At 46.6% G+C, this 16,245-nt stretch overlaps 1 protein-coding gene across 5 annotated transcripts in view; it reads left to right on the forward strand.

The window, feature by feature from the left end:
* The window catches only part of DNMT1 (DNA methyltransferase 1), a 36,703-nt gene that overhangs the window by 8,017 nt on the left and 12,441 nt on the right, over positions 1–16,245 (forward strand). For 4 of the 5 annotated variants that reach the window (XM_010978348.3, XM_031437311.2, XM_031437310.2 and 1 more), the window contains exons 5-23: positions 112–190; positions 1,304–1,382; positions 2,689–2,723; positions 3,095–3,176; positions 4,833–4,867; positions 5,836–5,923; positions 7,615–7,649; positions 8,068–8,149; positions 8,782–8,816; positions 9,125–9,173; positions 9,267–9,347; positions 9,423–9,532; positions 12,145–12,263; positions 12,550–12,642; positions 13,019–13,170; positions 13,323–13,510; positions 13,612–13,795; positions 14,992–15,089; positions 15,274–15,421. In XM_010978348.3, the coding sequence (XP_010976650.3) occupies positions 112–190; positions 1,304–1,382; positions 2,689–2,723; positions 3,095–3,176; positions 4,833–4,867; positions 5,836–5,923; positions 7,615–7,649; positions 8,068–8,149; positions 8,782–8,816; positions 9,125–9,173; positions 9,267–9,347; positions 9,423–9,532; positions 12,145–12,263; positions 12,550–12,642; positions 13,019–13,170; positions 13,323–13,510; positions 13,612–13,795; positions 14,992–15,089; positions 15,274–15,421 (1,772 nt within the window). The remainder of the gene's footprint in view (positions 1–111; positions 191–1,303; positions 1,383–2,688; positions 2,724–3,094; positions 3,177–4,832; positions 4,868–5,835; positions 5,924–7,614; positions 7,650–8,067; positions 8,150–8,781; positions 8,817–9,124; positions 9,174–9,266; positions 9,348–9,422; positions 9,533–12,144; positions 12,264–12,549; positions 12,643–13,018; positions 13,171–13,322; positions 13,511–13,611; positions 13,796–14,991; positions 15,090–15,273; positions 15,422–16,245) is intronic. The other variant, XM_031437308.2, reaches the window with a different exon arrangement.

Raw genomic sequence — 16,245 nt, forward strand, 5'->3', positions numbered from 1 at the left:
ACTTAATCCTCAGAACCTGGTCTCAGCACCAGCTTGGTAATGCTGAAGAACTGTACCTTCGCTGTGCACTGTTTTATTCATAGTGGCTTTTTTGTTTTTTTTTTCTTGAAGCAGCCGAAGTCGCATCTAGCCCCAGGATTACAAGGCAAACTACCAGGCAGACCACCATCACATCTCATTTTGCAAGGGGGTTAGTATATAATGAATGGATTGCCCCCTTTTTAGGGGCCAACTGTCTTTTGGTAACACAGGTGGAATTAGTAGGCTGTAACTTAGTAATTCTGACTTCCACATTGCATGGATTTTCATTTTGAAATTGTGTTCATTAGACATTCATGAGCAACATTCCTGAAGACCTTGTTCATTTTTATTCTTAACATAGGAAACTTCAAATATATACACAAAATTACCAAGGATCGTAAAATGAACCCCTGAGAATCTACCACTCGTGTCAACAGTTAACAGCTCCTGGCTATCATTTCATCTGTACCCCTATATGGTCCAACTGAATTATTCTAAATGGAATACATCCATATACACCCATGTCCCCTCAGTGGGGTTGCTTTGAAACAAATCAGGCTTGTCATCTTATCCATAAATAATTCATTATATTTCTAGATGACAAGGTCTCTTTCTCTTTGACAAGTCTTTATGCATATTTTGCTATAATTTTTAACATTTAAACAAAACTATGATTTCATGCCTTATAAAGTATAACAATTCCTTACTACCAAAAATATAGCAGTGTTCACAGTTCCCATGTGTAACAGTTTGGTTGATTTGTTTCTCAAGCCTTTCAAGTTACAGGTTTCTTACTTTCTTGCCATTTATTTAAAGACTATGTCATTTGTCTAATAGTTTCTAGATCTGGCTGACCATACCATTATGGTGGTTAATGTGTTCCCTTGTCTCCAGTTTCCTGTAAACTGGTAGTTAGGTCTAGAGGCTTGACCAGATTTCAGCCTTATTTTTTGAGACTTTATTGACAATGGGAGGCTGACCAGCAGAGGCATGTAATGTCTCTTCAGTGATGCCAGCAGCCATTGATCAAAGCCTCAATCCATGATCTCTTAGAGTTTGCAAAATGGTGATATTCCAAACCTGTCACTCAAAGAAACATTAAGCTTGAAGCCTCTTTAACATCCTTGCCAGAAGGCCTTCTCCTTGGAGGGAAGAGGGTATCCAGGCCCTAAATCTTTCCTACCAGAGGGTACTTTTGGTGGGGAGGAGTGTCAGTTTTTTCATGCCCACTGAAGGTCTAGGGTTTGGATGAGCTAACAATTGGCTTTACTGTGTGTGACAGCCCTGCCAAACGGAAACCCGAGGAAGACCCCGAGAGAGCAAAATCAGATGATTCTGTCGATGAAGAAGAGAAAGACCAGGTAGGGCTGACGTTATGTATTTTTGGTACACTTGCTGGTAATTGTGAATTTATGCTGGGTCTGTCTAAATGGGCTTGACGTGACTGAGAAGGTTTTAGAACATATCCCTGGTCCGGGGGCAGCACAGAGTGTATTGTGGTTAGACTGTAGGGCTCAGCAGACCCATAACTTCAGTCTGTTCTCTCCTGTCTGCCTTCTTGTCTCTGTCAAGATTTATGACAGTCAGACCAGCAGATGTGATGTGTTTAAAGCATTTACTTCTAATGTCAGATAAGCTCCTTTCCCACATCCAATTTCTCTGTAAAAGCAGAGAATTGTCATGTTGTTACATGTATTGTAATAATGCTGCCTAGACTTTTTAGGTTAGAAAACTAGTGACTTGCTAAAGGCATACAATATAGAAAGTGTCACTCCAGCACTGTCTTATGTGACTTGAGGGGTGAACCTGGATAATACCAGATAGTCACACACTATCTATTTCAGTTCTGCCCCAGGATTAGCTGTGTAAGTTGGGAAGTCTGTAGGTTTACAAGTGGGTAGTAAATGCCTTCTTACTAAAGATGAGTATCCATGGTTTGCTCTAAGGGAGGCTTTCTCAACCAAGGCATTGACTTTTGGGGCTAGGTAATCTCTGCCGTAGGAGTCAGTCCTGTGCATTGTAGAGTGTTCCTAGCAGCATCTCGACTTCTACTCACTAGAAGCCAGTAGCATTCCCCCCTCCCCTCCCATCTGTGACAACCAAAACGCCTTCAGATATTCCCAGATGTCCCTTGGGAGGCAAAATTGCCCTGAGTGAGAAGCACTGGACTCAAGGCTACCAGTATCGCTGAGGTAGACTTGACATCCTATTGTGAGACACGCCCATTCTCCTGTTCTTGGAAATTAGATGTCACCATTCATGATCTTTATTCACATGCTGTAGTTAGGTTTAGTCAGACTACCCACTCACAGGTGGTAAACCGAGACAAACAGCTTGTCCAAGTCACATGGCCAAGTCCCCTGTCTCGTGGGAAAACATATCACAGGTGAAAGCAAGCTGACTATCATATCAAGTCTGTATTTACAAATGTACCAGTTTTAGAGTTGTTTCCTGTACTCTAACCTATGGAGGGCTTGCATATGCCTCTCTTTCGTTTTGTGGGTGGTGGGACATCCATCCCAGACTGACCGTTGCCTGGATCTTCCCCAAATCCAGACTATGTCCCCTCCCCTGTTTTTAATCATATGAAATACTTTGACTCATGCTCTTTGATTTGATCTTCTCTTGAAATGAATATTCTTTTTCTCTTCCCTTCTCTCCACATAGGAGGAAAAGAGACGTAGAGTTACATCCAGAGAACCGTAAGAATTATATTCCTTTTTGTCCTGTGCACTATGTAATCTTGACTACTGAAATTACTTCTCTGAAATGTTTTAAAAGAACTTTATAGTGAGTTGCTAGGGTGACCATAGACAACTACAGGATGCTGAATTTGGGGTTGAGTTATTAATCTTTTGATTCAGGTAGAATTCTCATTGCAGAGAATGAATTGAGGACAACTGGTGGTTGTTATCAGAACCAGATCTAAAGGTCATTAATGTTAAAGTAGTATGTGCTTTCAGGGCTCCTGATCCAAAGATTGATTTTTGGGGTAGGAAAGAAGACCTTGTGAAAACTCCTCAGGGAGGAGTGCACGAGAGTCATCCTTGGGATGTGTTATTTTGCTTGACAGAGTTGCTGGACCACTCCCTGCAGAAGAACCGGAAAGAGTAAGACCAGGAACACACATGGAAGGAGAAGAAAGAGATGATAAAGTAAAGCCTGGTCACTTCCAAGTTTGTCACTTTCACCTTAATCTGAGTCCCCATTTGGTTCCAGGAAGGGGGTCAGGGAGCAGGGAGCATGTAAGAACAGGATGACTTTCACTAATGATCAAAATGACCTTGACCTTGGACTAAAATGCTCTTCAGACTCATTTTTCTGCTGGTTCTCTATGTGGTAGGTGGGTCATGTGGCTTTAGTGATAGTAAGTACATCAGCGGTAGGCCTGGAGGTCAGCCAGACCTCTGCTGCTTCATCAGCCCGTCAGAGCTTTAGTCTGTCTCTTCACCTACCTGCCTGCCTGTCTCTTACTCATGAGGTTTTTGGGACGATCTCATTTTTCAGACACATGAGGTGCTAAAATTCTGTAGCATTGTCAAGATATACAGTTGCATTCTTGTTTATTTTTTAGGGGAGAGGTAATTAGGTTTATTTTTTATTCTTAGAGGAGGTACTGGGGATTGAACCTAGGACCTTGTGTATGCTAAGCATGTGATGTGCTCTACTACTTGAGCTGTACCCTCCCGTGCTGAAGTTGCATTCTTAACTGAGGTCAGACCAGTTCTTTCCTTAGACCTCCAGCTCCATTTGTAAAATGAGTTTAAGGTTCTATGAAATACAGATGTACCACCGAACCCCCTTGAGGCAGAGCATAGGAGAAGGAATTGGGGGTCTGATACTAGAAGCTTTACCATTCTATGACACTGCCCCCTGTGCCAAAGGAATGACATGGGGCGGTAACAGGTGGAATATCAAGTCCCCTTTGGTTTTGTTAAGACATTGATTAGAAGTTTCTTAGAAACTCAAGTAGGGGGTGTGTGCCCTTATTGAGAGTCTGAAAGGATGGATATCTGTTATTTTGTTCTAATGGGATAATCCACTAAGATGTATGATCACTATTGAACCATTTGGTACTTGAATCTAGTCTTTTTTTTTTTAGTTGAAGTGTAGTCAGTTTACAGTGTTGTGTCAGTTTGAATCTGGTCTTTAATTGATCACTTCCCTGCCCTGATCCTAGTTAGAATTAGCAGCAGTTACAGTTGGGACACATGTTGGCATTATTTGAGAACAAGCAGTTCTAGTGGGCTAGCTCAACCGTCCTCCAAAGAAGGATCTTTGGGCCAGATTGAAATCCCTCGTCTGTGGCCAGACAACCAGGATCTCTTCTTACAGTGGGAATGTCTGCAGTGTACTTCTCTTAATATCACCAACCTTTGTGATCGCCTTACAAAATGTGTGGCTCTCTGGAGAAGTTGTTTAGCTCTCTAAATTCAGGTTCAAAATGATTTGTTTTCTGTGTTTGAGATGGGGCTCTTGTCCAGATTGGGTCACTTCTACTTCATTCCTTTATTATAGAGTCCTAGTTTTGATATAATTGTTATTATCTAGGAGGTTGTCAACACTTAATCATGACAGGTGATAGTATTTTAGCCCCAAATTTCTCTTAAACAGCAGGGTCTAAGAGTTCTTTAATTTCCTGCCTTACCCCACCAAAAAAATTTTGCTGTGTTGAAAGAAAACCTTTACTCTCAACTAGCCTGTAAGATCAGTTTAGGTATTTTATTTCCGTAAAACTCCTTAGTTGAAAGATCAAAATCAAATGGGGAAAAATTAACTCCTTTTTTTGTTTTCCCTCTCCCCCCACTTAGGAAGAAAAGAGACTCAGAAGTCAAACCAAAGAACTGTAAGTATAGTTAACATGCCTTTGTACTTTGATTGTGAAACGTAATTGCTAAAATAAGTGTTCTGGTAAAAATAGTAGATTGGACAGAGCATTAAGTACATGATGAGAACATGGAATGTGTGGGTGACTTCTGCTTGTGGAAGGTCAGACCACTTCAGTGGTGGCCGAGGTCAGCTGAGATTTAGCTGACCAGCTGACCTTGACCCCAGGCCCTTCCTCAGTGGTACTCATACAGCAAGCATTTTGTCAGGTGGTGGTTAAAGGGCATTAAATGAGCAGCTCTGTCTCTTCCCATAGCTGTGAAGACGCCGTGTAACAAACTGCCCCAAAGCTCAGTGGTTTACGACAGTAAGTGTTTTTGAGCTTACATATCTGCGGCTCAGTGGCCGTCAGCTGATCTTGGCCAGACTAACCTGCTTTGGCCCCAGGACTTGGCCGGTCTGGGTGTGCTCTCGTGGCAGTAGCAGCTCAGGAGGGCAGACGTGGAAAGGAGCCTCTGACGTGCAATGGGCTGAAGATGTTGAGACTGGGCCTGGGTCCAGGGTGGGCAGAACCCCTGAACCGAGTGGCAGGGCCCTGGCAGAAGGAGAGGTGAAGATACCACACGTGCACTCAGCTTTCCACAGTCACTGGTGCAGACCGCACCTCAGGCCAGCTCGTGAACCTGCCCGGAAATCCACCTCAGGCAGATTCCCATCAGGTTACAAGAAATCAGTGGAGCCTTGTTGTCTTGTTTGTTTTAAACTACTGTGTACCTCGACAACACTCACATGAGGTGTTGATGGCACTCTTAGATCATAAGTTCTGAAGTGATAAATGCCTTTTGCAGTGAAGACTTGCCCTTCAGCTGAGAAAGGTGACCCCTGCTCTAACTCTGGGGAGGAGACCATGTAAACCCTCACTGGGGCTACCCTGCCCCGAAATGGAATCAGGCTCCCTGAGCTGACTGTGTGTTTGTTCTGTGGCAGAACACCGAAACAGAGGCCTAAGGAGGAGCCAGACCGAGATGCGAGGCCCGGGGGAGCTCAGGCTGAAGTGACTGAAGGAGAAGACAAAGTAAAGACCCTTATCACTTCACTGTACCTGACCCTTATGTTCCCAGTTGGTGGGGAGAAACGGCAGCGGATGGGGCTCTGGGTTCAAATCCAGCCCTGCCTACCCATGGGGTGGCCCCAGGCAGGATACTTACCCCTCTCCTAGGGGGGTGGTTGTCACTGCGTGTCAGCGCCTGACATATGATGTGTTCAGTTGTCTGTCATAACGGTGGCAAGGGCCCACATTGCCTTGACTGAGATGTGTGTGGACCCAGCTTCCCTTGAGAGCTTTTGCACAGAGAAGGCTTGGCGTGTCACCCCAGACATGTGTGTCATCGTGCTGGTGCTGCTTCACCCGTCAGTCTCCTGAGTTCTGAGTCTCACTCCTCCCACCCCGTCAGCTTCTCCAGTTCAGCTAAGTGAACACATTTAAACCCTGAAACCTTGTACATTGGCCCGTAGAAGTACAGGGCTGCAAGGTTATCCGCAGGGCTGTCCGGCTACCTGAACTCCGGGGGAGGGGCTCTGTCTGCAGAGGGCCACAGCACAGGAATCCTAAGCCCCTTAGCACTTGGGCCCTGGGTAAGACAAGCCAAACTGGGGTAGTCCCAGGATTGCCTCTGGTTTTCTGACATCTGGAGAGCAGAGCCTGAGGTCAGACTGGCTGGGTCGTGAGCACCCTCACTTCCGACCTCGTTGGCAGTAGGCGCTCCTTCTCATTCTATGGCATATGATCCACATATGGTGTTGCCTCCAGCTTGTTCTGACATCTTACTGTCTCTCACCTCTTCTGTCTGGCTATTCATTACCTTACTGTCAGCACTTGCCTGAGATCCCTTCAGATCTAGAGATCTTAGTGGTGTTGCAAAGTACCTATTCTTCTCAGACAGCAACTGGCAGGAACTTGAGATCACACAGCCAGCGCTTTTGCCTCACAGTGGAAAAGGACAGATCAAACATTTGACTTTGCCTAATGTTAACTGTTCTTCTGTTTTAATCTATTTGTACATTTCTTGCTTTATACATTTGTTGCTTTATGAAGATGAGCTGAACTTATCAGAAAGGTACTTTTTTCTGTGTGGGCTCAGCCATTTTTTAATGAGTTGGTGACCAAGCTGGGAATTCCTACTTCTGTTTCTTTCCCATACTAGATTCCGAAGTTTTGTCACCCCGACCCAACTCCTGCTGTCCCAATGCCTGTCTGTGTGACATCTTCACCCCTGACAGAGCTGTAGGCGTTTTAGCTGGCATAAACAAAATGGCTGTAATACTTTTTACGTTGAACTATCGTAGGACAGGGGTTGGTAAACTATGGTCCGCGGACCAAATCTGGCCCTCTGCCCGCTTTTGTACAGTTTTATTGGAACACAGCCATGCCTTTTCACTTACGCATTGTTTCTGGCTGCTCTTATATTACAGTGGCAGAGTTGAGTAGCTGTGACAATAGGTCTTGTGGCTTGTAAATCTGAAAATGTTTATTTTTTGGCCCTTTACGGGAAGTTTGCCAACTCCTGGTCAACTCTTTTTAGGTGTTAGGAAACTGAGTTAAAATTTCTGAAGCCTCATCTCTATCCTGCAGACCTGCTCAGATTTTCCTGTTCTCTCCTTCCACAGTGCTGCAATCCTTAACTAATACTGTACGGTTTTGTCTTGCTCTTGCTCAGAAACTAATTTTCCCCCTTTTATTTCTCTACCCACACTTTCTTCTCTCAGGATGAAAGGAGGCACAGAAGTCAACCCAGAGATCTGTAAGTAGTTAATGCTTGTGCTTTTGTGCTGTGCTTTGTGTAATTTAAATTACTGGGCCCTGTCCTTACCTCTCACCCTTTGCCACATGGGTAGCATTCCCATCACTGCAGTCACACGTCTCTTAGCTTCTAGCACCTGCATCAGGACCCCCGTCTGAGGGATCACATGGGGCTTCTGAAGGCCTTGTTTCAGGATTACAAGTTAGTAGCAGGCCTTCAGAGCCACTGTGTCGAGAGCTTTCTCTTTTGGTTGGGAAGAAAGTATCTGTTTGCCAGACCTATTCTAAATATTTTGCTTTTCTATAGGGAGACGTTAGTTTATCATTTTTAGTGTAAATTGGAAATATAGTTTCTTTTTTTTTTTTTTTAAGCTCTTTTTCTTTTAAGCTAACATTTGGCTTATTTGTTTATCCAACAGAGCTAGCAAACGGAGACCTGAAGAAAAAGAATCTGAAAGAGGAAAACCACAAGTTCCTGATGAGAAAGATGAGGATGAAAAGGTGAGGCCTTGTTTTTCAATTCTGTTTCATGTATCCCATTGGCTGGAATATGTTAAAGTGACTTTTTAACAAATTAACTTTTTCATGTGGAAACATGCAGATGTACCCCAAAATGAACAGGATAGGGTAATGAACCTTCACATTCTCGTTAACTTCCAGTGATCAGCCTGTGGCCAGGCACGCATCAGCCCAGCCGTACTCGTTCTCCTCCTTACCCTCCCCCACCCTGATGAACGAGTCTCAGAAGTGCTACTGAAATACTTACAGAAATGCTCCTAAAAGGAGAGAAATCTCTTTTAAATACCACAATTACCATCATCATAACACAATGATACCAAAATCTAACCTGTTCAAGTTTCCCTGGTGGTCTCCACTGTGTCTCTTACAGTTTGATTCAGGACCCAAACAAGTCTATACAAAATACTTGGTTGCTGTTTGTCCTAAATGTGTCACCTGCAGTTTTACCCCTGTCCTCTTACTTGCATTTTGTGGAAATAACAGCTTACCTGTAGCCTTCCTGCCTCTGACTAGATTTGTGGTAACTACTTACATAAGATCCTTAACTGTGAAGCATTATCCAGTTGTAAAATGCTTTTTTTTTTAACCTTCACTCTTTTGTTTTCTCATTTTAGGAGGAGAAGAGACGCAAAACTACATCCAAAGAACCGTAAGAACTTGTTTTATCTTTATGCAAAGCAGATCATAACATTAAAACGGTTGTTCTAGGAAGAACGATTAAGGGGTTTTTAGTTAATTCCTAGAGCAACCTCAGCTTTGTCTGACCAAGCGTGAGAGCAGGACTGAGACTCTCCAGTCCGGCCGGGTGAGGCAGGTCCCTTCCGTGTGGTAGAAACACACTTAGGACCTCACACCTTGCCCCTTACGTGGCAGCTGTTGCTCATCTGTGTCTGCTGAATCAGGCAGACTCTGATATGTTCTGAAATGACTAAAAAGCATCTTGTGCTTTGTTCTCAGATCTGAGAAAAAAACGGCTCGAACCAAAACAGCAGTCACGTCCTCCAAGGTAAATGTACTTCTGGGAACAAAACCGGTTGTAACACTAGTGGGGTTGCTCGGGGCTGGCTTTCTGAGTGTCATTTATGTTCATGCCCTACAGACCGATCCTTTAAAGTGCGTTCAGTGTGGCCAGTACCTGGATGACCCTGAACTAAAATATGAACAGCATCCCCCTGATGCAGTAAGTTCCAGCTCTGTATTCAGCCTTACTTTTCCTGTCTCCTGCGCCTCTACTCAATTGTCCAATGTCTCTCAGGTGGAAGAGATACAGTTGTTGACAAATGAGAGATTGTCCATCTTCGACGCCAATGAATCTGGCTTTGAGAGTTATGAGGCTCTTCCCCAACACAAACTGACCTGCTTCAGGTACCTGATGTTTCATCTTTGTTGTAACAGGGCACTTCCCTGAAGACACAAGTTCTTAGTATCCTAGTAAAGTTTTTAGAACTTAACCTATAATGTTTCTTAAGCTGCTAATACTTCTTGGGTAAGGACCACAAGGCTGGTAGATGTATAGTAGTAGATCTTTGCTGGGTTTCATTGTTAAAACCGTACATGTGAAATCTTGAGTAGATATGCATCTTGCAGGGCCAGCTGTGTGCCTGGCACTGCACTCGGTGGTACAGAGATAGCACCTCAGGCCCCGGGTTTCGTGGAGGTGGAACAAAAGTTATGCCTGTCAGGTAGTAACAACTATGACACGTCAAAAGCATGGGGAGCAGAGAGTGGGTGGGAGAAAGAGTTGTTTGAAGTTGAGGGGGATGAGACTTGAGCCAAGGCCTCAGTGGCATGAGAACAAACTGAAAAGTGGTAAGGGAAGGACATCCAGGAGGAGGGAACAGCAAGCAGAGGCTCGGAGGTGGGCGTGTTGCCTGTGGAAGGGCAGGTGACAGGTGTGGCTGGAGTAGAGGGAGCAGTGGGGTGAGTGGTGGGGGATGTGGTCAAGGAGTGCGGGCCCGGGGAGGGGCTGGACCTTGCAGGGTTCACAGGCTGTGGCAGTGATGCTGGAGTTTTCTGAGTGGAGGTCCATGGCATCTGGACTGTGCCCTTGGCAAGGTTCAGACAAGGCTGTGAGTAAGCAGAGTCCCTGTGCTCTCCAGCCCCCTTTGTTCTGTTCTTTCCTCCTCCCTGGAGGTACAGTTACTCTCAGGCTTCGCTTTGTTTCTTTGTAGGAAATGGTTTGGCTCCAGGACCAGCCCAGGTCTCCTCTCCAGTTCTTGGCACATACTTTCCTCCCCCTGGACAAGAGTAGTGGAGGCAGGTGGATCACCTGTTGTGAGCCTCAGGTGGAATCGTTTCTGGGCAGGCTTCCTGACACTGCTGCCCTATAGTGGGCTGGGGGGCTCTGCACCCTGGGAGGAAACCCCAGTGTGTTTCTTCTGCAGCTGTCTGTACGCTCCCTGTGCTGGGTGGTGTCTCCCACTCCACAGTCAGGACCCTGATCCACAGTGGGATGCTGTCCATCTGCCAGCGATCCCCCGGCTCACTGTGACTGTGCCTTGGGCATCACTGACATTCACGGCCTCGTGCCTCCCTGTGATGTCTGGGGCAGAGGCTTGAGAGCCAGGAGCCAGAGCTGGGGCTAGGGCTGATGTAGTCAGGAGTGTCAGGGCTTGGGGTCTCTTGGCTACCTCCTCAAGAACAGGGTCTGCTATAGACTCATTCCTGTAGGTTGGGAAGGTGACAGTAAGGACACACTTCCCAGGAATGGTGCTCCTTTTAGCATCAGGCCATTGGAGCCAGACCACCGGGGTTATCTTTACCTCTGGTACTTGGGCTGAAGATGGCAGTGAAAACAAGTCCATCCTGTGAACCAGTGGGTCTGCCCCTGCCTGGGATTTAGCACTTTTCCCTGATGTCACCTCTACTGAGGGAGCCCATGGATAGCCCGTCATGCTGGGCCCTGCATCCTCTTCTGTGGGTCCTCAGTGTCTTGTCCTCCATTGTTATGCGTCCACTTTCCCACTGGTCTTCAAGTCCTGAGGGCAGGGCTGTGACCCATTTCTGTCTCCCATGCCTGGTAAGGGAGCTCGACTCAAAAGTAGTCATGTTTTCTTTTTTTTCTTAACCTTGTGAGATCCCAAGATGAAGATTTTTGTCTTCTCAGGGCCTAGGCTGTGGGAGTGTGGTGGGGGGGGTGCTCTCAGACCTGCGCTGGTCCTATGTGGCCCACTTGGGGACTCTGAGGGACAGCACAGCACCTCTGGTGCAGAGGGTGGTCCTTGAGGTCAGCACAAGCAGGTCCATAAGCAGAACCCCCCGCTGCCCCATCATGCTTTTAAATTTGGCATCCTGCTTAATGAAGCACATTCTCTCAAATGTCAAAGAGCATCTCAGGCAGTGGCTGCCCTTAAACTTGAGACTTAACCCCCAGAGGGAGGTGGAAGTCCTCCTTCCCATGTCCTTGATGTACCTCGCCTTTTATGCTCTTAAACAATACACTAATTTTTTTGTTGAGGTGAAATTCATGTAACAGGAAACTAACCACATATGAAATATTGTGAAGAGGTAAATACACAGAAACAACGACTGGTAGTTGCCAGGGGTGGGGAGGGCATAGGGAGTAAAAGTTTAATGGATGTGAGGTTTTATTTCCATCAGTGAGAACATTTTGGAACTAGAGGGGATGGTTGCACAACTCTGAATAGAATGTGTTGAAGAAGCCTGTATTTCTCCATAAGCCACTTGCCAAGGGAGGGTGTAGCAAGTTGCTCCCTCATGAGATTCCTGTCGTCCCGCCGTCAGCCTCACTGATCTCTCAGTGATGCCTTTTCAGACACTTAACTCTGGATACATGGGTGGGTGAATCAAGGAGAAGCTGTTTGGGTGAAAGAACACTGTGCTGATGTACTGTTCTGTCAACCAAGGAGAGAACTGAGTCTAGGAGTTGCACGTAGTTCATCACGTTGTGTCTGAGCTTGACTGTACTTGACCTGCCTTCATTGGTCAGCTGTTAACACACTCTGTTGTCTGTGTAGTGTGTACTGTAAACGTGGTCACCTGTGCCCGATCGACACTGGCCTCATTGAGAAGGATGTCGAGCTCTTCTTTTCTGGTTCAGCAAAGCCAATATATGAGGATGACCCATCTCTCGAAGGTAAGTGAAACATTCCAGGTTATGTTTGGGGCAGAGTCTACAAACAAAACTCTCAAAAAGCAGTGTTCAGCTGGAACTACTGCCTCTTAACATTAGGGCTTGAGACCGCGCTGTGAACAGCTGCAAGCAGATGGCCTTGCTCTGATAAGGGCTGCCTGGCTCTGCCGGTAAGAGGTGTCAGCGCAGGTGGGCGCTCAGTGCCACGTGACCCTCTTGGGGTTTTGAGAGTCATATGAGAGTCATTCTTAGTCTGCTTCCTTTTGGGAAACTTTTTTCCCCCTCCTAGGTGGTGTTAATGGCAAAAATCTTGGCCCCATAAATGAATGGTGGATCACTGGCTTTGATGGAGGTGAAAAGGCTCTCATTGGCTTCAGTACCTGTAAGTATGTGGCCAGTTACACTGTTCTGGGATCTGAAAGGGCCCTTAGCTCCTGTCCTCCATGGGGCTTGGTTGGGCTCTGGGGAGTCTCAGGCACACGTCTAAGAGCAGGTCCTGTTCTTGCAACTCAAACCCAGACCAAATTCCAAAAACCAGACATAAGCTAAATGAAAGCCCCTCGGCCAGTCTCCATTCTCTGGCTCAGGCAGGCCCCTTCCGAATGATCTCACTGTTTGTACTTGATGTTTTTTGACATTTGGGTATGGAATGACTCTCAGGCTGTTCCACAAGCTTCGTAGCCTCATCCCTGCCCTTTGGCCACAGCGGCTGCCATCGGGTTCAAACTGCTGTTTTACACATCTTCTGTTCACTCCAGCATTTGCCGAATACATTTTGATGGATCCCAACCCAGAGTACGCGCCGATGTTCAGCGTGATGCAGGAGAAGATCTACATCAGTAAGATAGTAGTTGAGTTCCTGCAGAACAACCCTGACTCCACCTACGAAGATCTGATCAATAAGATTGAGGTAACGGGTTCAGGTTCTTCATAATCTGAGAGTTACACCTGTTTACATGCGACACAGATGTGCTAGAAAACGTCTGGAGTCAGCAGAAACTGTTTCTATTCAATCTAGACCAGTTGTGCTTAAGAGACATTTCTGATTTTCTTTCCTTAAAGACCACTGTGCCTCCTTCCGTGCTCAACTTGAATCGGTTCACAGAGGATTCTCTCCTTCGACACGCCCAGTTTGTGGTGGAACAAGTGGAGAGTTATGATGAGGCCGGAGACAGTGACGAGCAGCCCATCTTCCTGACCCCCTGCATGAGGGACCTGATCAAGTTGGCTGGGGTCACCCTGGGAAAAAGGTAAGGACCCAGCAGGAATAAAACTGAAGACATGAGACAGAAGACAGAGCATCCCGTGCATGCTTCCCAGCCCACTAACACAGCAGGACCCTCTCCCCCAGGCGAGCCGAAAGACGGCGGACCATCGGGCATTCTGCCAAGGAGAAGGACAAAGGCCCCACAAAAGCCACCACTACCAAGCTGGTCTACCAGATCTTTGACACCTTCTTTGCAGAGCAAATTGAAAAGGATGACAGAGAAGACAAGGAGAATGCCTTTAAACGCCGGCGGTGTGGCGTCTGTGAGGTAACCTTGCCTGAGCCTGCTCCCCTACTCTGGAGATGGTCTGGCCCCTGTTGTGATCTCTGAGGAACTTACTGCTTTCTCATTCTGGCTTGAGACTCTGATTACTCAAATGTGACCCCTAAAACAGAAGCTGGGAAAAAGAGTTAGGGATCTGAGGGGGACTTGCTTGTCTCACGGGACAGATTGACGGGACAGCTGTTGAAAGATGGGTGTTTGGGTGCTTTGCTGTCAGTGCCACTTACACTGAGGAGCCTGGGCTCCCGGGTGCCTTTGCTCGGCCTGCATCCCCCCCTGGGTTCTGAGGCCCTGGTGAGAGGGCAGAGGGAGTGACTACCCCACAGAGGGGCTGCTCTCTCCAAGAGGGGACACCTGGGAGCCTGCTGTTTCTCATTGTATAATTTTTCTGGGAAGGTGGGGACTTTGTCTATACTTTAAGGCCTTAAAAGACCTCTTTCTGAAATTTTAATATGTATTTACTTCACTGGAGGAACTAATCCCCCTAATTCTGTGACCCAGAGATCAGATATATTTTGTTATTTGTTTGACTTAATTTGGATGAAAACTTAAATGCAGAAATACAGCAGCTACCTTCAGAACCACCCTGTGTTCACACTGGCCGCTGGATTCAGTGTCTTCACTGAAGAGTGGCCACCCTTAATAGGAATTTGCATGTCCTCATCATTCCTTTTTGGTTTTACTTTTTCTCATCTAACATGTATATCCAAACTTAAAAAAATTTTTTTAATATATGTAAACTAATATCTTTCACAAGTGTTGTGTGTTAATACAGGGAGATCAAGTTAACACTTAACTATGACCGTCGCAGCTTATCCCTCAGTGATGGGCAACTTGATATTATAAATAATGCTGCAGCCATATCCTTGAACAAGTCTTCATGTGGTTCTTCTCTACTCAGAAGTAGAATTGCTGGGGTGTAGTTTATGTATTTAACTTTGATCTGGAAAACTGTTCTCCAAAGTGGTATTACCAACTTATCCTTTGAGCAGTGGGAGTCTCGTTTCCCCACACCTGTCCCAACACCACATGTCAGGCTTAACCTTTACAAATCTCATATCTTGTTCCTGACTCCTATTTCCCTTCTAATGAGGCTAAACATATGTTTTTTAAAATTCACCAAAAACTGGTTACCAGCTGTTGCAAATGCCCATTTGATTCACTTTTTAAATGTGTTTTAGGTTTGTCAGCAGCCTGAGTGCGGAAAGTGTAAAGCCTGTAAGGATATGGTTAAGTTTGGTGGTAGCGGACGGAGCAAGCAGGCTTGCCAGGAGAGGAGGTAGGTTTGGTAGGTTGTTGTTGAAGCACAGAAAAGTGCCAGCTGATGGCAAGTGGGCTTTGTGTGGGATGGCTGGGTTCCTTCGTCTCTCATCGTCACCAGGCCTGTCCCTGTTTCTGACTAAAACACCTCGAGTTGGTTTTCCTTTTAAAGGGGACCTTGCTTATAACAAGTGACTTTGTAGGTGTCCCAATATGGCCATGAAGGAGGCAGATGATGACGAGGAAGTCGATGACAATATTCCAGAGATGCCATCCCCCAAAAAAATGCATCAGGGGAAGAAGAAGAAACAGAACAAGGATCGGATCACGTGGGTTGGAGAAGCTGTCAAGGTAATACCGGAGCAGACCCTCGGTTGTCTTAGTGCTGCCCTTCTGAGAAGCCAGTTGTCTCCTGGTGTTTTGCTGCCAGACGCTTGAAGCAGCCTGAGCCCTAGAGCTGAGGCATCTGTTGTTTGCCCCGTGAGCAGGGCTGGCTGAGAGGCTGAGGCTCGTGGTCAAACACCAGAAACGTAATCTTGCTCGTATGCCCAAAGACTCAGTTCTCCTCACTCCAAAATGGGCACTTGATACAGTTCTGGGGCTGTATCCCTGGTTCCCCTTCAATGCTTGTTTTGAGGAGAGTCGTCACAGCCCACCTTGGCCTGGCAGTAGGTGATTTGGGGCACTAGCTGACTGCCTCCCAGGGGTTCTGGGGTCACCTGCCTAAGAGTCAGATCCTTGGCCAGAGCTGGAGGGTGAATGTCTTAGCATTGTTCCCTTGATGTCCATAAGCCAAAGAGGCTTGTTAGTTCCCTCAGCAAGCGTGAGGCTTACCCTTGCTGGATGCTGCCCTAGGCCTGGACGTGGCTAACCCCCGCCTGTGACGCTGTGTTGCGTGCAGGACAGGTGTGTCTACTGTCGGGCGGGCGGAGGGGGCAGGAAGGGGGCTGGGGCCATAGAGGCTTCTTGGTGGAGGCGACATCTGAGCTGAGACCCAAAAGGTTGGAGAGGAGCCAACTGCATGGAGATCTGGGGAGGAGCCCGGGCAGAGGCTTGTGGTGGGAGCCAGCTTCCTTGTGGGAGAGAAGGGAGGAGGTCCATGTGGCTGAGAGGGAAGTGGGGAGTGGGATGTGGTGCTCCTAAAATCTGCTGCTGACAGGGGAGGGCAGAGCTGG

The sequence above is a fragment of the Camelus dromedarius genome, chromosome 27 (assembly GCF_036321535.1).
Source record: "Camelus dromedarius isolate mCamDro1 chromosome 27, mCamDro1.pat, whole genome shotgun sequence".
NCBI classification, from domain to species: Eukaryota; Metazoa; Chordata; class Mammalia; order Artiodactyla; family Camelidae; genus Camelus; species Camelus dromedarius.